This window comes from Leguminivora glycinivorella, chromosome 21 (genome assembly GCF_023078275.1).
Source record: "Leguminivora glycinivorella isolate SPB_JAAS2020 chromosome 21, LegGlyc_1.1, whole genome shotgun sequence".
NCBI classification, from domain to species: domain Eukaryota; kingdom Metazoa; phylum Arthropoda; class Insecta; order Lepidoptera; family Tortricidae; genus Leguminivora; species Leguminivora glycinivorella.
The window spans coordinates 7845347-7868061 of record NC_062991.1 but is presented as its reverse complement, the minus strand read 5'-3'; the positions used below and the strand labels follow the sequence as shown (position 1 = coordinate 7868061).

Below are 22715 nucleotides of genomic sequence, written 5' to 3'. Positions count from 1 at the left end.
ATTATTAATTATTATTCTCTTTATTGATTTCCATTATTAATTAATGGTAAAGTGTTGTCGCGTCGGGGGACCGCTCTTTGCCTGTCTAACTTGAAACTTAAAAACTAAATATTTACACAGCTAAACTAACTTAATAAATGTTTAACAAAAAATTCACTAGGTACATACATTAAACTAACTACCTGAACATGAACAATGTAACTATACAACCAAAATGTCAAAGGAAGTATTAGAATTACAAGTAACGTATATGTTTACAACCAAACAAACTAGATAAGTGCTGAGCAAAAATTTCAACACCCAATCTTAAAATAAGACTCTAAAGACTGCATCGGAAACACAACCGTCAACGACGTCTGCCCTCGCGCTAATATTGAGAGCGGTCCCCCGACGCGACAACACTTTACCATTAATTAATAATGGAAATCAATAAAGAGAATAATAATTAATAATTTATTTTGTCATATTTCTTGTGTTTAAGAATTCAAGTAATTTTATGTTTAAGTACCAAAATTTTTACGTTCAAGAATTTCGTAGTTAGGTTTTCATCTTACGTATTTCGTAAGAAGGTAGAAGGTAGATAGATATTCCTAAGAAGAAGAAGGTAGGTATTTCGTAAGAAGGAAGGTAGGTATTCCTAGAGCTACTTATTTAGTTATTTTATTACTTTTTGAAAGCTCGCACTTTTAGTTTTTTTCACCCTTTTTTTATTTAATTTTTAATTTAATTCACGTTTTCTTTGTGTCGGGGGTTTTTTAAATTTATAATTTATATGTGTATGTTTATTCAATTTGTGTGTTGGAAATTAGAATAATTATGATGTTTTATTTCGAAGCACCTACTCTTTTTGATTATATATTTTTATTTCCGCTACCCAACGGTTGTCTGGTAGAGATCGCTCTTTAGCAGAGAAAATAGAATAACACTTTAGCGATAAGACCGCCTGTTGTCTACCTCTATTTATAATCATTTGTTTTGTCTCCACTGTATCTTTTTTCTGTATCTTTTGCTGAGGTGTGCCAATAAAGAGTATTCTATCTATCTATCTACGCAGTGGGACAGTTATTTGGTTGGTTGAACGGTAATGTCGGTAATTTGGCCTTTATGAAAGTTGATGTTGGTACCTACGCATGTTGGCATTACATGGAACTCGTGGAATGGGCTTTTGAAATCTTCAGTTTAAGAGAGGGAAACATGCAAATATGTAATACGAAAGTTATTTTGTCGATGACGTTTTAGCAACGGCAGGGTGTCCACTACTAAACCCAAAAAAAATTCCCTGACTTTTCCCTGACTTTCCATGACCATTTAAGAAAATTTCCCTGACCAAATTTTCAGTCTATGATGATATTTTTACCACTTTTGCTCAGGGTTGTGAAAAAACGGTTTTTTTCTATCATGAAAAAAAACCTGAAAAAAAAGGCATTTTTTTTAAAAACCGTTATAGGATCACTCGTGTGTCTGTCTGTCCGTCTGTCACAGCATTTTTTTTCTGGAATATGTTTGTTTTCTCACGTACGTAAAGTACGAAATATTAAAATTTTCAAGGCAGTTCATACTTTTATACCTATGTTTTTTTTACCTTTATGTTAATTATTAAACTTTAATTTCTGGTTTTATAAAACTAACATTAACGAAATCTGTAGTGGATAGTTACAGCCATTTACTTTTGGCTATACCAGTGCCAGCCCGTGCACTCTATCAGGGTATTCAGGGTAGAGCGAGTTTCAATTTTGGCACCCATGGATATGGGAAGGGTTGGTAGAAAAAAATATCGCGAGCGTAGCGAGCGCGAAAATTTTTCTTTCCCTTTTATACGTCCCTGGCGCTGATAGTATAGTTATTACGTATAGTACAAACTGCAAAATTGCATGGAGAAAGTATAAATTAACTCATTGATAAATTCGCCATGCACTTTTGCATAGCAATTTAGCAAACAAAATGCAGTACCAAAGCGAGCAGGAAAACAGGCTTGAAATGAAAATGAGATTTCGAGCGTAGTCAGCGCGAAGTATTGACCAAGAACTGAAATATGACTTATGTAATTGGACAGCGACGTAACTTTGTCGTTTTCATGTCGCCCATTATAAATGTTGTACAAATATATGTAAATAAATTAAGGTCAGCTAGAGCATGAAGATATCCCTCCTTAGTAATCACTGGGATGGAGGCCAGGCACTATACTTGTCATAAAAAGTCTAGAGACAATTCTAAGTTGCCTTAAAATCCATCTTTGCTGTCATGGATGTGGCCAACCCAAGAAATCATATAATTTTTTCAATACTTTTTGTTTTTTTTTCTTGGTGCCAAATTTTTCCCTGACCTCAAAATCATTTCCCTGACTTTCCCTGACTTTCCATGACCACTATGAGCTTCCCTGACTTTTCCCTGACTTTCCCTGACTTTCCAGAATGTGGACACCCTGAACGGATGACCGGATGTGCTAATTTCCTATGGACTTTTAGATTTTCCGTAATTAGTTGATATACTTGATAGTCAAAATATTTAGAGAAGAAGAATTGTTTTTATCTTTGACGCAAATCCTCCGCAGATTTGGCGATGGCTGTTTAAACATCATAAAGCCATAAGATAAGCACGAGCAAGACTTTCAGAAGAAAATATTATCACTGTGCATTGGCTAAGACCGTCTTCACATTATCTGATTCTGCCACAAATAGACAAAATCGAAATAGTACATTACGATACAAGTGCGTAAAAAAGGAAGTTCGAAACGAGTAGCGATAAATTAAAACACGACCGAAGGGAGTGTTTTAAATTGACACAAAAAAATGCCTTGTTGCCATCGATTATTTGTAGATAGGCGTTAAGAGTCACTTTCAAGCCTTAAATCTATGTCAAAAGTGACACTTAAGGCACTGGTCCCACCGCGAGCTAGTAAGCTATGAGCTATCGGCTATAAGAACGAACAAAAGATAAGCATTCCCGTGCAAATAACAGAGACACGGCGATGTTTATAGTTACTCGCCCATTGGTGAGCTATCAAAATCGCCGTCTCTCTTTTATTTGCACGGGAGTGCTTATCTTTTGTTCGTTTCTATAGCCGATAGCTCATAGCTTACTAGTTCGCGATGGGACCAGTGCCTAACGTCTACAAGTATAATCGAAAGCTACAAGACATTTTTTTTGTGGCGCCATCTATGTGTAGTGTAGTGTATGCGATGGTATGATCTTCTTATATTTAATCTATGCTAATACTAACCCTCCTGGTCTCTCCCATCTTAATGTACTGTGCCTCATCATCGCTCTCCGGCTTCTTCACGATACAGTACTTCGTCGGCTCCAAGGTCGTCGTCGGTCGCGGCGTTGTCGTCGTTGTAGTGGTCGTGGTAGTGGTAGTGGTACTGGTGGTGGTAGTGGTGGGAGCTTCGGTGGTCTCGATGATGACGGGGGCGACGGGCTCGGAGATCTCTTCGGGGATTTCCGGCCGGATCGTTTGGTCGGAGCGGGTGGTGATCGGGCTTAGGCGGTTGTCCTGGAAGGTATAAATATAATTATAATAAAATCGTATTTAGGTACTTTATTGTACGCAAGAGAGAATATATTTTACAGGAATAGAGGTATAAAGGCCAACGTATCCCCGGGATATTTTCCAGCTAACCTAAATAAAATGTTAGATAAGAGGAATATATGTAAACTTGTTATGTATGTTATTAAAATTCTGCTTCAAAATGATTCAGAAACTTCTTAGTCATGAGATTTCGGTACTGTATAAAAGTGTTTTATAGCACTCTCGCAATGAAAAATATTGTCTGTACCTAGTCAAGAGTCAATTTAGGTAACGAAAGGGCCAAAAGGAGCGTTAAATCAAAGTTAATGAAAGGTTTTTTATACTGCAGTGGCATCATCATTCGCCAGCATCAATAAGGTGCTGTTACACGGGTAACACAATTGCCAGAAATTCACATACCATTCCCACGTTTGCTCCATCCATAGTTACTTGGTGCGTATTGTACGCGGCAATGGTATGTGAGTTGCTGGCAAATGTGTTGCCCGTGTAACAGCACCAATAGATTACAGAGATATACCTCAACAATGGCAGACGCAAAAACATGTCCTGGAGAGCCCTCTTAGGTGTTAAGATGAGTGATGATGAGTGATGACAGTAAAGAACTAGAAGAAAATGCTCTGGGAGTCCATGTTTCCACACGTTCAGTCAACCAATTGGAACCGTTATAAATCAGATTGTAAGAAATCTCTTATTGCTTGTTATTTTGACATGGTTTTAGTGGCCTAGGGTTCCAATTGGTTGACTGTATGTGTCGTATAACTTACCTGGGGTTGGGGCTGGGGAAGTATGACCTGGGCCACGTGGGTGGTATGGCGGTGGTGGTTGGTGGTATGATGAATAGCCGGTGCTGGAGCAACGGTGATGACGCCATCACCGTAATCATGTTGCTCTAGAGACGGGACACAGAGGAACCTTACCTGAGGTTGGGGCTGAGGAGGTATGACCTGGGCCACGTGGGTGGTATGGCGGTGGTGGTTGGTGGTATGATGTATCGCCGGTGCTGGTGCCACGGTGATTATGCCGTCATCATAGAGGGAGGTGGTAATCATGTTCCCGTAGGTCTTCACGTGGTAGTCACTCTGGGATTCCACTGGAAAAGGCAACAGAATTTATAGTTTAATATCAGGTACATCGGTCTTTACAAAGCAAGAGTGCTATTACTGAATTGGTGAGCTAAATCGCAGGTCAGACTGTCTTTACTTTCCATTCAGTAACGTGTGACTAAGGTCACCAGGCAGGCAATTATGGTCACGCGATAAATGTTAAAAAACATCAGGCTGTCCCTATCGCAGTATGTAAGTGCGGTAGGGACGGCCCGATGTTTTATCATTTATCGCGCTACCATGATTGCCCTGCAGTTTATAATAATAATTAAAAAGAAACATGGTGGAGACTAGTGGCAGCTATAATCTTCCAACAAATCTTAAAGTAACAATGATGTCTAACAGCAAAAACGAATGACAGAGTTAATCAACAAGATAGTATCTAATTCTGGTGGGACGTCGGGAAATTGACCAACTAGACGAGTCAATTCTTACCCACGCAAGGATGGTACGACGCGGCAGCATCCTTACAAGATAGTCATATAAAATGTAGCTGTGTAACACTCTAGTCTCGATCACAGTTAGTTTCTGCCTCCACTCTGCTTCTACACTGAGAGAAATTTGCATTGTGAATGTAACAAGTTCGACTTGTTGCGGCTTATCCGTTTGAATCAGCCAAACGTATGTTTAAAACAATATGTGTCAGGTTGTTTTTATAAAATCGATTTGTTGATTCAAATATATTGCCGATTCAAATGACAAGTAGCTTGTTGTTTGAACCAAAGAGCACGTAGGCGCTATTTTAACCAAAAAACTTGTTGAACGAACATGAAAACTGGTTGTATTTTCTCTCAGTGTACGATTGCTAAAAGTTCTTTATAATTTCTCACCGACGCAAGGATTAAGCCAGAGCAGTCTCTGCCAGCCAAGACAGTCATACAGCTGGGCAAAGTCCGTGCCCCTGCAGGCACAAGCGGCCCGCAGTTGAGTCCCCAACACGGCTAGCACGGCGGCGCGGCAGGCGGCGGGTGCGCCTGCGCAGCCCTGCGTTACGGCGTCCACGGCGCACCATTGCTCGTAGTTCTCTAGGCGGAGTCTGGAAAAAATAAGTCAATATTAATTCTATGATTTTGTTTATACATTCAATGCAGCAATGTGGCTTATGTGGTATAATGATGTGGCATGTGGCTTTTCACTTATTACTTTTATGGGTCGGGTCTAGTTGTTTTTTGGCAGGTATGTCTGTTCTGGGTCATCAATACACTTATTTGGGGTTACTTGGGGTGTTAGGTTAGGTTTAGGTTTGTTGATAACGGCCATCTAGCACCCAGGTTGTAAAGGAATTACTTTTAGCCGATCCTCTTGGTCCTTTCAGTACCAACTCCATGAACGGCAAGACTTGAACTTAAGACATCAGTCCATGCTGCTATTAACTGTTTCCATTTTTCTTTTAGTGTGAAGAATGTGGCATTTTGCTTTCATATTTTAAATTAAGTAAGGCATTTTCTATCACACTTTTTTGTCGTAGCACAAAATCCACTGTATTCCTCCAGGCCAGGATATCCCTATAAATAAAAAAATATCCCAAATACTCCTAAAACGCTACCCGCACAGGAACGAATGTAAATACTCGTATACATCAAAGAACTACAGACTTTTGGAACAATCCATAATCATGGCGCCGTCAATTAGTGACCTACTGACCCCTACCCAAGGGGTACGGAACACTAAAAACTGATTTGCATGATGCATATTTTAATAGGGTACATGTTTAATTCACTAGCCCTTTCATCAAAGGGGTCCTTTGATAAGAACCCTTGCCAAGAGTTTGACCTGTTTCACATTGACATATACATCATGTATCTGAACGAAAAGCAAACACTTAAACCCGTTAACGTTTAGATCATACTGTAATTTCTGCTATGGGACCAAGACTGAAATCGCGAAAAATATTGAAGCTCCCATAGAAAAATTCACCTTCACACGACAAAAATATAAGAAACAGCCAATTTTTTTGTTGGGAATTAGGGTTTGGTCCCTTCTCTTAGTAAAAGTCGCTCAGTATGATCTAAACGTTAAGGGTTTAAGTGTTCGCTTTTCGTTAAGATACATGCTGTATATAGTGAGTCTGAGTACATTAACTTAAACAGTGCATCAAGCTATCACTGATGTCAGTAGACAGTAGGTAGATCTTCTGATGTGCTAGGAAAAATTCTGAATTTTTTCATTTTTTCCATTTCATAAATTTAAATTTCATATATTTATTGTGTGTCTTTCAAGAAATTTCCAGAAACTTTTCCACCTTTTCTGGAAAATTTCCGCAACTTGCAGATCAGTAGGTAGATCAAGATACAATGTTAGAAGTCTTTCTCAATCTCAAGGTAAGAGTATAGTTGATAGAACTTCAAAAAAAATCGTAATTAGTTTTTTTTTTCCATAATTACATCTCTTTGCGTACCTTGAGTCTGAAGTCATTGAATAAAAGACAAATTGGAAGCGTAAATTATTATAATGTTTTCAAATGTATATTTTACTTCATACGAGCTATTAAGGATTCTGCAATCCGTATACAGAAAAATCCTGACGACTCAAACCGTAAAGATTAGTCAAATAGATGTTCAAAAGCAATCAAAAATTCACCCAAAAACGGCACCGTAATCATTCACGATTCCAGCCTAAATAAAAAAAAAGCAGAAATTCGCATTCCCTTCAAAAGGTAAATAAATATCTAATGCCGAGAGAGAATATGCGAAATCTCAACGAGGAATTATTCAGCATCCATTTACGGATGCCGGGGTCACAGATGGGAGGGCGGTCGCATCACTGACAAGGTTATGGGTCGACTTAGTGTTATTATGTTTTTATTAATTATGTTTTTTTTTATGTCATAAGTATATGCCAAGAAAACTTGAGTAGTTTCATGTGCTCTGCCTACCCCTTCATGGGATACAGGCGTGATTGTATGTATGTATGTAAAAAAAGAAAGATCTCTTAGAGAGTGAAATTTTAAGCGATTTTCACCTATCAATTCTTGACGAAGGATTAGGTGAATAATTTGTTGCGGCTTCGTGTGAATCTAATAAAAGGCAGCTACGCTCTGTCCCTACATGTTTCTTCTTTTTAAATTTCGGAATGAGACCAGAATTATTAAATAAGTCCTTTCAAGGTACTATTTCTCAAGTTCGCATCGCCATGCGTATATCTGAGACCATATCGAAAAAAAAAATCAGTGTAGGGTTCCGTAGTTTTCCGTATACAAAAACTACTGAACCTATCAAGTTCAAAATAATTTTCCTAGAAAGTCTATAAAGTTCTACTTTTGTGATTTTTTTCATATTTTTTAAACATATGGTTCAAAAGTTAGAGGGGGGGGACGCACTTTTTTTCCTTTAGGAGCGATTATTTCCGAAAATATTAATATTATCAAAAAACGATCTTAGTAAACCCTTATTCATTTTTAAATACCTATCCAACAATATATCACACGTTGGAGTTGGGATAAACAAAAATATCAGCCCCCACTTTACATGTAGGGGGGTACCCTAATAAAACATTTTTTTCCTTTTTTAGTTTTTGCACTTTGTTGGCGTGATTGATATATATATTGGTACCAAATTTTAGCTTTCTAGTGCTTACGGTTACTGAGATTATCCGCGGACGGACGGACGGACGGGCGGACGGACGGACGGACGGACGGACGGACGGACGGACGGACGGACGGACGGACGGACAGACAGACATGGCGAAACTATAAGGGTTCCTAGTTGACTACGGAACCCTAAAAACGATATTGTTTATCTGCCTCCCACAATCATTGTATCCAAGAAGCAAAAGAGAGGTAAAAAATGAAAAAATATGTTCTATTATTTTCAATATTGGCATTAGGTGAAGAGTTGGATGGACTGTGTGAGACATGATATGGAACGAAAACAAGTTAATGATGAGATGACGAGTGATAGAGATGTATGGGAGAGGAAGACATGCTGCGCCGACCCCAAGTGACTGTGGGATAAGGGCAAGAGAATGATGATTGGCAGTAGGTAAGTGGGTGAATCAACTTTTGATTGCCTACTAGCGACCCGCCCTGGCTTCGCACCGGTACTATACCTACATGTAAACCTTCCTCTTAGAATCACTCTATCTATTAAAAAAACCGCATCAAAATCCGTTGCGTAGTTTTAAAGATTTAAGCATACATAGGGACATAGGGACAGAAAAAGCGACTTTGTTTTATACTATGTAGTGATAGTGATTATTACCATGGTTACGGTTTCCTGAGTCACGCTGGTTTTATGCTACTTAAACTATGCAAACATGCGTTTTTCTGGTGTTAACAAGTCCTTTCCTTAATTTGCCACCTACAAACATGGACTACATGCATGCTTGCATAATTTCAGTAGCATAATTTTGCATAAAACCAGCGCGATTCAGAGGACCGTAACCATGGCAATAACAGACAAGAAAAAGTTGATTCACCCAGGTACATCCTCTGCTTTGTAACTTCACAAAAACAATTGCAGTAGCTGTTCCATTCGCCCCTGCAACAGCAACGTGAAGGCAGAAGCGAAATATCTGGAGATCCATCGCGCTGTTTGCCCGCTACAAACCTCGCTAGGACTCACCTGAATTAAAACACATTATCTCATTAATTTCATACTTTACCTGCGAATTTCTGTGCCTCAAACATGGACGAACCTAAGTAAAACCACAGAATATATGATAGTACAAGTACAGAAGGCTCACTGCTTTGATGTTTACGAAATGCCGCCTTTTTAAATACCTACAAAATTCTTACAAAGAAACGAGCCGCACGTGCGCGGCGTCCTTAAAACGAATTAATACTCACATAAAATGTTATACTATTATATTCAAGTCTTGGGTACTTTCTAAGTATATATACTGTATTTATATATTTTTGTTCAAGTTCCAACATTACAAGCCTTATTGAACTTTTTCGTGGGACTTAATTAGTAGTAGATCTGTGTAAGAATGTCCTATGGTATTTATTTTATTCATGATGTCTATTTAACTAAGTATTATTAGCCATTCGACACGCGGACATCGCATATGAACCTTAAAAAAACTCGCGACGTAAAGTAACAATAGAAAGTGCGAACGTGCATTCCGTGAGAACGCGCGCCACCCCTGAGTAGGCCGCGAACTCGCGGCCGCCAGGATGTACTTGTAGCGCGGCGATAGAATCGCGGAGTGAGCCGCCCCTGGTAAAACCTGACCAGAATATATGACTACGTTATGCGCCATGTTGCGGAATTTCATTGGAACTATTTTCTTCATACCAAGGATAATTTATACACCGTGTTTTTATTGAATTCCGTTAACTTTGGCATATAGTTAGGTCCATTATAGGAAACAGAATAGCATAGTTAGTTTTTTTTTTTAATTTGTAACTTTTTTCTGAAAAACACCCTACCTGCAGATGTTACATCTTTTGCTGTTAAGAAACAGGCTTTGTGTGTTCGATATGCGATTAACATGTCATAGTTTTGACATTTACTTACTTAGTGTGAGTTAATTGTAAAGCCCGATTCTCAATCAGCAATTTAAGTAACATCTATCGCAGGTATGTGGTTTTTTTTAAATTACGAAATTAAGAAAACTAACTATGCCATTCTGTTTCCTATAATGGACCTAACTATATGCCGAAGATAACGGAATTCAATAAAAACACGGTGTATAGGATTTAGAATATTTTATACTAAGAATCGTACTTCGATTTTTTAGCGCCACCTATTAAATACTATCATAACTACACTGATGTTGCCTATAAATTTATTATTTTCATAATGTGTATTGACGTGATATCATGATATTAAAATAAAGAAGCATGTCATTTATCATAAAAAATAAAATCGCGCAAATATATTTGGAGAAAATATGATTTTGGCTGCACTGAGCACTGGCACTCCACAGGCTGAAAGGCCATACATTTCAGGGATACGCTTTTTTGTATGGGGTTTTTCTGTCCCGTATTGTATCGTCTTTGCTTCATACCTTCATACTAAACTAAACTGTCATCCCATACACCAGAATAACAGCGCCCCCCTGACAGTCATATATTTCTAGTCAGGCTTTACAAATTGCCAAAAGTACCTCATAATAAGAGTAAGTTTAGTACACATATTTAAGTGTGTAATTTAGAATTATTCGATAAGAAATGTAACACTGGGAAGCGAACAGTCACACATAAAGCTTTAGTAGTCCCAAATAGTAGACTAGAGATGAATAAGAAAAATTGCTATCACATGACTGTTCGTATTTTCAATGCACTTCCTATGTCGTGGACTGAGTTGCCGAACCATAAATTTTTTTCTAAGCTAAAAAGCTATCTAGTAACCGAATGTTTTTATAACCTCGAGAACTTTTTTCATGAAACACAATTTATTGATTAAGTCACAGAAAAAAGGTAAAATAATGATATTTAATCAGTACCTAACAAAGACATATGTAACTCCGTATAGACAGATAAAGTCTAAGAAAGAAACGTACCTCGGAACCATAGAGAAAAAGGTACGGTGGGCTAGATGGCGATACATCTTTGGGGACTTTCGGCTAGATGGCGCTAATAATGATATTTAACGTTTTAACACATATCAAGCAAAAGCCGGGTCCGCTGCAACATGTTTTTGTGCTTTTCTAACACCTAACATGTTTTGCAAACATGTTTGAGTGTTTTTGCCAGCGCCCCTTTTATGCTAGAAAAACATGTTAGGTGTTAGAGAAATACAAAAACACGTTGCAGGGACTCGGCTTAAGAATATGGGCCAAATTGTCAAAACTGAGGTTCAAAAGTTTTAAGCCTGTGCCGAGATATGGCAGTTTATGTACTGTGACTACACATTTTTCTTTGGCAGTAACTCTCTATAATACTTGATCCTCTTTGATTTAATGCATTGTTTTAGCAAGCATTGTTGTACAAGTCAATGTTTTAGCAACTCTAGTATTTTAAGCATCTAGTCAGCGATAGCATAATATGTTAATGTTAATGTTAATGTAGTAGAAGTAAGAGGTAATTACGTTGCAAAATTATTTCAAGCTGTGAAACTCAGTTTTCCACCTAGACCCAAACTGAAGTATGATTCCGTAAATTTTACGCGATTTTAGTATTTAAACGTGTAGAAATAACTAGTAAAATAGCATGTAAGGGTTAAGATTGCAGAATTTCTAGTTTCGCTTACAATAGTAAAATGTGAGGAGAATATGTAATGTATCTTGGTTTAGCAATCTCGTTCGTTTTTCGTTTTTAATAGCAACCTTTGTTTTTACATTGACTGTACTTTGGCAAACCCGGGTTTTAGGATAGGTTTTTGTAGGTTTTCAAAACCTACAAAAATCTACTCATAATATGTCTACTACACATAATAAGTCTCTCCTATGTAGACTAAAATAGGCTACTTTTTCCTCCTAGTCAAACCAGCTTCTTTTTAAGAACTGTCAAAACGATTTTGAAGGACTTGCTAATGCTAATATGGAATTAATATGAAACCTGTGATTTACTTTATAATTATATTTACTTTATATATCGGGGCCTATTGCATAACAATTTACAACTCATATTACAAGCGGTAGTCCCCCTCCAATTCATTTTATAAGAAAGAGAGTTCCACTTGTAATACAAGTTGTAAATTGTTATGCAACAGGCCCCTGGTTTATAATATATAAATTGGAGTTAAAAATAACTTCTGTCCTTGTTTTTTAGGGTTCCGTAGTCAACTAGGAACCCTTATAGTTTCGCCATGTCTGTCTGTCCGTCCGTCCGTCCGTCCGTCCGTCCGTCCGTCCGTCCGTCCGTCCGTCCGTCCGTCCGTCCGTCCGTCCGTCCGTCCGTCCGTCCGCGGATAATCTCAGTAACCGTTAGCACTAGAAAGCTGAAATTTGGTACCAATATGTATATCAATCACGCCAACAAAGTGCAAAAATAAAAAGTGGAAAAAAATGTTTCGTTAGGGCACCCCCCCTACATGTAAAGTGGGGGCTGATATTTTTTTCATTCTAACCCCAACGTGTGATATATCGTTGGATAGGTATTAAAAAATGAATAAGAGTTTACTAATATTATACTATACGTTTTTTGATAATATTAATAGTTTCGGAAATAATCGCTCCTAAAGGAAAAAAAAGTGCGTCCCCCCCCCTCTAACTTTTGAACCATATGTTTAAAAAATATGAAAAAAATCACAAAAGTAGAACTTTATGAATACTTTCTAGGAAAATTGTTTTGAACTTGATAGGTTCAGTAGTTTTTGAGAAAAATACGGAAAACTACGGAACCCTACACTGAGCGTGGCCCGACACGCTCTTGGCCGGTTTTTGTGATGCTATATTTCGTGCATGGTGTAAAATATTTTATTTTAAGCACAGTCAAGTCGCCTATTTCTGAAAATGGAAATACTTAGGCACCCATTTTCGGGTAAGGTTAATACGGTTAAGTGCGTTGTCACACTATCCGATCCGATATCGGATGTCGGACCGATATCCCATACATTACAGGCGCCATCTTGGATTTTTTCTATTGAAATCCTTCCGACATCCGATATCGGATCGGATAATGTGAAAACGGTCTAAGTGTGTCATAAGGGCAAGTGTGTCTGGCTTTCACATCTAGCCAGTTTATACCCATGTTTATTGTGAGTTCATACGACCACTAATCGGAAGTAGCAAAAACACCTATGACTGATAAAAAAGGTAAAATGTGAAGGCCAGACACACTTCTCCTTATGACACACTTATCCCTATTGATTTATAGATAGATAGAATAGATAGATAGATATATAGAATAGATAGATATATAGAATAAATAGATATATAGAATAGATAGATAGATATAATAGATAGATAGATAGAATACACCTCAGCAAAGGATACAGAAAAAAGATACAGTGGAGACAAAACAAATTATTGTAAATAGAGGTAGACAACAGGCGGTCATATCGCTAAAGACCGATCTCTACTAAATAATAAATAAAAACTGTGATATAAAAAATAAAAATTGTGTATAATTGTGATATAATTGCTTTTCCACGTTATAGTCATAGGGCTTACGGAAAAAAACTGCATTTTATGCAGAAAGCAAGCCACTTTGCACAGTGATACTAGGGACCAATATAAATGATTTCATCCGAGGAAACACGATTTTCATCCACTAGAATTCAAGATGGCGGACATTTTCCAAAATGGCGGCCGCATATTTTTAAAAATTTATAGAATCGTAACGGCTGCACCGATTTTGATGGTTGAGGTGTCTATCGTATCGTATTGAAGCGTTAATTAATATAAAAAATTAAAGTCATAAAAAATTAAGATGGCGGCTGAATAATAAGAAAAATATGAAAATTTCAAACTATTTTTTTTCATTCTCGTGCAATTTACTAATAAATTTTCTATGATATGGTCACATTTTTATGTATTTAAATTAAACCTGATAATATTATCTACATAATAAAATAAAAATCATGACAATCCGTTGAGTAGTTTTTGAACTATACTCATTTGAAATGGAGCGCGCGGATTTGAAAGACGTTTTCGCACGTGATGTAAACAATTTTGGAATCATAACGGCTGCACCGATTTTAATGGTTGGGGTAGCTATCAGTTTGTATTAAAACATTTATTTATATAAAAATTAAAATCATTTAAAAAATAAAGATGGCGGCCGAATAATAAAAAAAATATGAAATTTTCATTTTTTTTTATTCTCACGAAATTTACAAACAGTTTTTCTACCATATGGTCACATTTTTATTTTTTTAAATAAAATCTAATATTAACATCTGCAAAATAAAACAAAAAACCATTAAAATCCGTTCAGTAGTTTTTGAACTATACGCATTGAAAATGAAGCGCGCGGGTTTGAAAGACGTCTTTGCACTTGATATGTGATGCATCGTATCGTTTGGTACCGCTATACACGCAAGACTGATTATTTATTTTGGTCACAACTTACTATATTACTATTCAGAATCAATGTTTTTAGTATTTATATACATTATTAGTTTTTTATTCCGAGTTTAGGTATATTTAGCCCCGTAACTTGACCATCACATAATTTGTATTTTAATACGTAAAAGAACTTAAATGCACATAACATAACATTTGTATTAATAGCAATTGTCCTTTCCGAGGACTCCAGAGATAATTTTCGACAACTTAGGGGGCTTCAGAAATATCTATGTATAAAATAACTTGTTTTCTGCGACAAGGAGCGTATGTTTTTGTAGTGCTGGCGATGTTGGTGGGATGCTGGTTATTAATTTTGGTTGGAAACAGTTCCAAGCGCACCAAGTTAACCGATAAATGTTGAGTCTGCGGATCAAGTTTTCAAGCATGGCCATTATTCCTCCAGGAATACACTGTTCAGCATGACAACCAACAATACTTTTTCCAGAAACTATAGCCTGTTGATGTTATAAGTGTGGTGATTTTTTTTTCTAAACAATTTACTTCCTCAGAGAACATTTGCTCTGCTATTTCAGGGTAAACCATAGGAACGTAACCGGAAGAAGCTGATAGCCTCATTGTACCTCGCCCAAAAGATATGGCGGAACAGGGACTCACGCGTATCATCACATCTTCCGATACAGATGTCTTGGTATTTAAATAAAAACCACTGGAGTCTTCGGGTGAAGGATAGACGTAAAGTCAGTGGCCAGATTCGGGTTTGGACCTAGCTTAGAGCCTCGAAAGGTCTTTGCCTCATGTGAGACCTCGAGTGAGTTCAGGGTGGTAACGGATGCTAGAGTGTCCCATGCCCTTCGTTGAGTTTATCTCGCAGTTTGTAGCCGTGGAGGCTTTCAGGGCGTTACGTGCGAGATCGGACGTGATGTAAATGGACGCAGGAATGACGGCAAAACAACACTTTACGAGTGCCTCAGCCGCTAAACCATACCGGTAAACAGGCCTGAGTCCATGCTTGCTCACTAAAATATGTGTTAAGAACGGTCCCAATTTGGCATTTAAGCATGTGATCTATGGAGCTAATTATATTGGGAAATTTCCAATTCTTATCTAGTATATTTTCTTAAGACTTCAAATGAGAATAACCTACCGGAGTATAAGGTACTACTGCTATTCGTGGTTTTTACGCTTTTACGTCTGATACGTTAAGTTAAGTTATACCAGCTTTGATAGAAACATCGCAGTAACTACAAAGTCTTCCTGGAGGAATAATCGCCATGCTTGAAAAGTTCACTCCAGTTCAACTTGGTGAGCAAGAAACTGTTTACTACCGAAAATAAATTAGTACCTAACCAACATCGGCAGCACTCCGTGTCGTATAACAACGCCCCATATTCTGGATATTACTTCTGTGCCTATGCCATCATCCTGGGGTTGGAAGACGTACAATGATAGTTGGGTACTGCAGTGGTCTGAAAACAGGGAGATATGGTATGAATATGTATACTTGGACAATTGCGGTTGTGAAAAAGGCTGCGAAACAATACGCTGTACGTGTTGTGGGTCTACCCTGCGCGGCGCAATGCAAATAATGCAATGTAATTAATAATGTTATCATTATTTCCTTGTTTGATATTATTTTGTATCTCTTTTATCTTTCAGTATAACCTAGACGAGTAGCAAAAAATATGTTTTGTATTAATATATGTTTCCGTAGCCCCTACAGGAGTTGTCGAAAATTATCTCTGGAGTCCTCGGAAAGGACAATTGCTATTAATACAAATGTTATGTTATGTGCATTTAAGTTCTTTTACGTATTAAAATAAAAATTATGTGATGGTCAAGTTTACGGGGGTTGTCTAAATATACCTAAACTCGGAATAAAAAACTAATAATGTATATAAATACTAAAAACATTGATTCTGAATAGTAATATAGTAAGTTGTGACCAAAATAAATAATCAGTCTTGCGTGTATAGCGGTACCAAACGATACGTTGCAACGCAACGTTGCGTCGTATCAAGTGCAAAGACGTCTTTCAAACCCGCGCGCTTCATTTTCAATGCGTATAGTTCAAAAACTACTGAACGGATTTTAATGTTTTTTTGTTTTATTTTGTAGACGTTAATATCAGATTTTATTTAAATAAATAAAAATGTGACCATATGGTAGAAAAACTATTTGTAAATTTCGTGAGAATAAAAAAAATTGAAAATTTCATATTTTTTTTATTATTCGGCCGCCATATTTATTTTTTTAAATGATTTTAATTTTTATATAAATAAATGTTTTAATACAAACTGATAGCTACCCCAACCATTAAAATCGGTGCAGCCGTTATGATTCCAAAATTGTTTACATCACGTGCGAAAACGTCTTTCAAATCCGCGCGCTCCATTTCAAATGAGTATAGTTCAAAAACTACTCAACGGATTTTCATGATTTTTATTTTATTATGTAGATAATATTATCAGGTTTAATTTAAATACATAAAAATGTGACCATATCATAGAAAATTTATTGGTAAATTGCACGAGAATGAAAAAAAAAAGTTTGAAATTTTCATATTTTTCTTATTATTCGGCCGCCATCTTAATTTTTTTATAACTTTATTTTTTTTATATTAATGAACACTTCAATACAATGCGATAGACATCCCAACCATCAAAATCGGTGCAGCCGTTACGATTCTATAATTTTTTAAAAATATGCGGCCGCCATTTTGGAAAATGTCCGCCATCTTGAATTCTAGTGGATGAAAATCGTGTTTCCTCGGATGAAAACGTTTATATTGGTCCCTAGTATCACTGTGCAAAGTGGCTTGCTTTCTGCATAAAGTGCAGCTTTTGACCAGAATTTCGCCGTAAGCCCTATGACTATTATTTGGCAAACCTCGTCTGAATTCCGCAGTGAATAAAGCTTTTGTTAGCATAGATGGAATATGAAATAGCCCGTTCAAAACGCTCATCGCAGATGCTATTGGGTGCAAATGCGTAAACCGTGCTTTATTTAAAGCAGCATTTCCCGCTCGGACAAACGCGGTCAGTCTGCTCGACATGTGCGAATTGAAATGACGTTAGAAATGTATTGATTGTTTTTGCTCGTTTTAGACTGATAAAGATAATATTACTCCAGCAGGGCAATCATGGTCGCGCGATAAATGATAAAAACATCGGGCCGTCCCTATCGCACTTACAAATAGTGAGCCAGATAGGTACATATTTCGTGTTAAGAAATCATCATCTTTTCTGTTTCAATTTAGTATAAGTTTAGTTTAACTGTATTAGGTTTCAAGTCACTAAATATTTTATTTATTATTCATTTATTAGTTCATCATGATATATAATATGACGTATACGGTTTCCGAACGATGAAACTTAATTTTGTTATTAGAAATGACGTCAAGAGTCCGATCACTGCTGGTGCTGGTGACTGAGGGGCGCGATCACATGAGGTCGCTATTTTGTGTAGGCTCTCCCTTTTTGCACAATTTTTCCGCAGGATAGGCCAGGCTACAGAATATTAAGCTATCCACATATTTTTTCTGCCACCAATGTTCTTCAAACGATAGTGCCAGCCGAAGTACAAAAATACCTTGAAATTTAAAAAGAATTCGCCATCTAAGAGGTTAAAAATGGTGTCCAACAGTCTAATGACATCCTATTTGTAAAAAGTAGCAGGTGTAAGCTAGTACTAACATAATAATAATATATTCTCCGTGCAACCTCCATAATATCACCGAATGCACCGAAGGCAAAATTCCTGACCATAAATTTCTACTATTTGATGTCCAAGAGCCCCGCAATCTTGGACTCTCATTCAGCAAATTCTCACCTCACCATCTTAAAACCAACTCTGACTTTTCTAGAATAAGATTCTGTTTTCAGTGGACATTCTTCGGCTTTTAAGATGTTTTGGAACAGTGGTGTTCTAATGATAACAAGTGAACCGAACGTTTTGCCTCACAGACCACCTCAAACTAGACGGAGCGTTTAAGCCAAATCAAATTCACCACACATATGTTCTCCCGTAGTAATTTAGTATATGAACGCAAGCGAAAACCTAATTGTGTCAACGTTTACAACCAGCAGTCCAGCACATTCGTGTAATTTTGGAATATTTATTTTATTTTAAAAGAAAACTTGCAGCAAAAGTTACAAAAAGGCTTGACATAGAATCAACGAGAGCCAATAACGAGTTTCCACAGATAGAAAAGGAAATACCTATTAAAAAGAGTTTAGGGTTGAACCTGTATGTACTATTGTGAGATGCTACTGAATTCCGCTGCTCCAACTTGGTATTTTACCAGCAAAATTGTACTTTTCTTGTGACCACACGCTCTTTGTGCTCTTCACAATCCCACACCTCGGACAGTGACTATCAAATATATAAAAGGGGCGCGTTCCTACGCGCACCGTCTAAGCTCGTGTAGGTAAACACGTATTATGATTGTATGAGTGAGATATGACAGGTCGACTGGTCGCGTTTTTGACAGGCGGTACTGAGGTAACCAAGAGCGGGTGGGCGGCACTTTCAACGGGGAGCGGGAGTCTAGTGGCCATACTGTACGGTATTACTCTTTATTATACTGTGACAATGCGGTGTCTGCCTTCACTGACGAGGTCGGGGAAAATAGGATGGAACTAGAAAGTTTGCCTCCGAATCATTCGAATACGGGCGAGTAACGCATTTAGGGCTGTCACTGAATTACCATTTTCATGGAAAGCTTTTTAGTTCATCAGTCGGGCAGTGACCTATCAGCGTAGCTCGTAGATATGCCGTATACTTGCTATGCTTTTAAAAAGTTTTAAATAGGGTTATGTTGTTGAGGCAGCTTTACCTTTTATACATGTTGACTTTGAGCTTTGTGAATAAGTAGTAGTACATACTTGAGTAAAAGGAAAAATATTAAATCAAAATTGAGAAAGCACGATATTATTTTTTGTTACCTTGTTTGTAGTTGAGGTTAAGACAATAAAACGCTAAACACGTAAAAAGAATATCTGATCAAAAAAAAGTCTAAAGAATGTCTAATTGAAGCGTCCTGAAGTTGCTCCATAAGATTTCGTAGCTACATCCAGTCTATATCCAAGAGACGGAATAATGACTCAGGAGCAGCTAGCAACCCTATCGACGATTCCAATCAGTTTACATTTACAGTCTACCAAAATCATCTTCAAAATCTTCATCATCTTTCTTCAAAAATGTCAAAAGAATGACAAGGACGGTTCATCCTGTGGCCCATTTCTCGAAACTGAAAGTTACAAGTTACAAGCGGAAGTCTCTTTCCAACTTGTCATATTAGACATTGACTACCACTTGTAAATTGGAACTTGTAGCTTTGAGAAATGGGCCCCTGATATTGCTCCATTACCTGTCGTAGCCAATAACATCTAGTCTACGTCCAATAATGACTCGGGAGCAGCTGGCAACCCTATCGAGCATTATCGCACGTACTTACCGCTAGGCTACACCGCACCGCCTCTAGCCTAGCTTTTCATTACATTAAATGATTAAAATTGATGAAATAAAACTATGGAAACGGATTAAATCGCGTATAATGAATTTAAAATACATCCCGACGTTTCGAACTCTTTACAGCGTTCGTGGTCAACGGGTGACTGAGGAAAAATTAAAATGTGCAAAAGCTACTTACTTACAAGAAATATTAACGAACCATGACCACAAATAATCTAGATTTCTAAGGCAGGTTCACACACTATTAATAAAGCTAGTTATACAATATTCAAAAATTTTTTACCATTACTCTGTTAAAAAATAATTAACCAATTAATCTACACAAAATTGACAAAGAAACAAACTGCAAATGTCCAACACCATACAACACAAATGCCTCACAGCCTTCGTCGTGCTTGTTATTAAAATTGTTTAGATTTTAAACCGTCTTCAAAATCTTCGTCATCTTTCTTCAAAAATGTCAAAAGGATGTCCAATTTCACCGTTCTGATATTGATCCATTACCTTTCGACATCCAGTCTATATCCAAGAGACGGAATAATGACTCAGGAGCAGCTGGCAACCCTATCGAGCATTTTAATCGAGGATTTTAGACGAGGTGGTGGACTACGTTCGCCGGAAGACTGGCTACACGCTGAGGGTGCAACAGCTGCAGTCGCGTCACTACGTGCACTTCAGCTCGTTCGTTGTGCGCGTGCCGCGGCCGCTGCAGGACACCATCGCGAGCGCAGACTTCTGGCCGAAAGGTGTGGTTTTTCGGCGGTTCCGGGGCAATTTGCCGAATCCTACACCGGGGCAAACGACGCAACGGAGCCACGCAGTTACGTCATCGCCCAAATCAATTGTTTAGTTTTAAACTTTATTGTTTTTTTTTTTCATGTTCTTACAAACTGTTTTTTACTTTTATGTTATCTAAGTTTCGTGACGCATTGGTTTTACTGTAATGTCATGTAAACATGTTTTTACTAATAAATAATAAATAATAATCAGTTTACACTCCACCGCAAATGCGAGCTGGACTGTACTAATTCCACACTCATGCCTTCATTAAGCCAACAACTACTGAACCGGCTCAAACCGGACTGTATACCTTTCTAGCAGGGTTCGATTTGGTCCGAATGGGGTGGATCCATTGTGTTTGCAGTATTATGATTAGTGGAGTGAAAGATGTGATAATATTGGCTTTGTGCTTTGTTTTTGTAGGATTGCAAATGTACTGGGAAAGTAGTTCTCAGTTAGTTATCACAAGTGTTCAGAGAGGAGTCAAATATTTGAGTTTAACATGGAGGATGTGATTTTATTGAGTTACCGAGTTACCGATGATGATGTCTGATTATTACATTATAAGTTTGAAATAATTATAGGTTTCTTTTCATAAATTTTACTAATTTAGCTTTGGAATAAAACTATGGAAACGGATAAAATCGCGTATAATGAATTCACAATTCATTCCGACGTTTCGAATACTTCAGTTCAGTTTTTAAAATTAAATGGCTTCAGTCCATTGGGACGGGACTACGCTAATTTCGAATACTTTACAGCATTCGTGGTCAACGAGTAAAAGAAAAATAAATTATTGACTATAGCGGAAGTCCTTCGAATACTTTACAGCATTCGTGGTCAACGGGTGACTTAGCAAAAATTACAATGTGCAAAAGCTACCCACATACAAGAAATATTAACGAACCATGACCATAAATAATGTAGATTTTTAAGGCAGGTTCACACACTATTAAATAAAGCTAGTTATACAATATTAAAAAAAATACCATTACTATGTTAGCTTAGGAAGTTATTCTGAAGGAGAAGAAAAACTTTTAATATTTAAATAAAGGATTTAGTGAGTATTCTAAATGTTTCTAAATTTAAAATTTAGTTATATTTGTTTGTTGAGAGCAGGAGCTTCAAATAGCTTGTTTAGCTTCAATTTCGTACTCAGTCTTCTAGTTACTGCATTTCTTAAAGGATTTAAAGATTTTACTACACTTTAGAGTTAAAATTGGGATAATCACCAATGTATTGTTATCTTATTTAAAGACCGTTCTCATCTGGACCAACTTTGATGTATCAAGAGTTATTTTGGGAAGAGCAACTGATTTGATGATACTATTATGTTATGAACTTGACTTGACACGCTAGTTCAACTCTCATTTAATAAATATGAATCTCGAAAATTTGCTAACTTGTTACCTAGTTCTTCTGTTACTCCAGATCCACCTTGATTGAATTTTTTTGCGTCAGGTCAGGTATGACCTAAGAAAGAATAGCAACCTAGCTGCTATCGTCGAGAAGGAGAACGTTGGGCTGAAAGACGGATAAACTTTTGGATGCAGTTGTCCTAGTGTTGTGCACTTGAGTTCCTTGACAGGTATTTTGCCTATGAGGCCTAGAGGCTATCTAGACTTGATCTGGCTGATCTGCATCGAAAATGGGTTGAATTGCTCTTTGTGTCTCTAATCTTTCCTGTACTCAGTTTCCTGCAGACATGGGCAAGCGTTTGACAGGCTGATAGCGGTTGTTCCGAAGGTAGGCGATGTGCGTAGCCCGAACAAGCTTGAACGACCTGTCCTTGTCTCCTGATGTTACCTGGGGGTTACAATGACGTCCTAAAGACGTTCAGTTTAGGTTGAGAGAAAGGGACACAGCTATAGCAGTTACATTGTTCCGTCCCTCTCTCTCAACCTAAACTGAACGGCTTTAGCACGTCATGGTAACCCCCCTGTCCTTAAGCTTCATCAGACAGATATGGGTAC

The 22715-nt window shown here is 37.4% G+C and overlaps 1 protein-coding gene across 1 annotated transcript in view; it reads right to left on the bottom strand.

The window, feature by feature from the left end:
* LOC125237420 overlaps positions 1–22715 on the bottom strand; it is a 411697-nt gene that overhangs the window by 11254 nt on the left and 377728 nt on the right. The window contains exons 10-12 of the mRNA XM_048144480.1: positions 5463–5668; positions 4447–4619; positions 3221–3493 (exon numbers count right to left, since the gene is read on the bottom strand). Coding sequence (XP_048000437.1) covers positions 3221–3493; positions 4447–4619; positions 5463–5668 — 652 coding nt within the window. The remainder of the gene's footprint in view (positions 1–3220; positions 3494–4446; positions 4620–5462; positions 5669–22715) is intronic.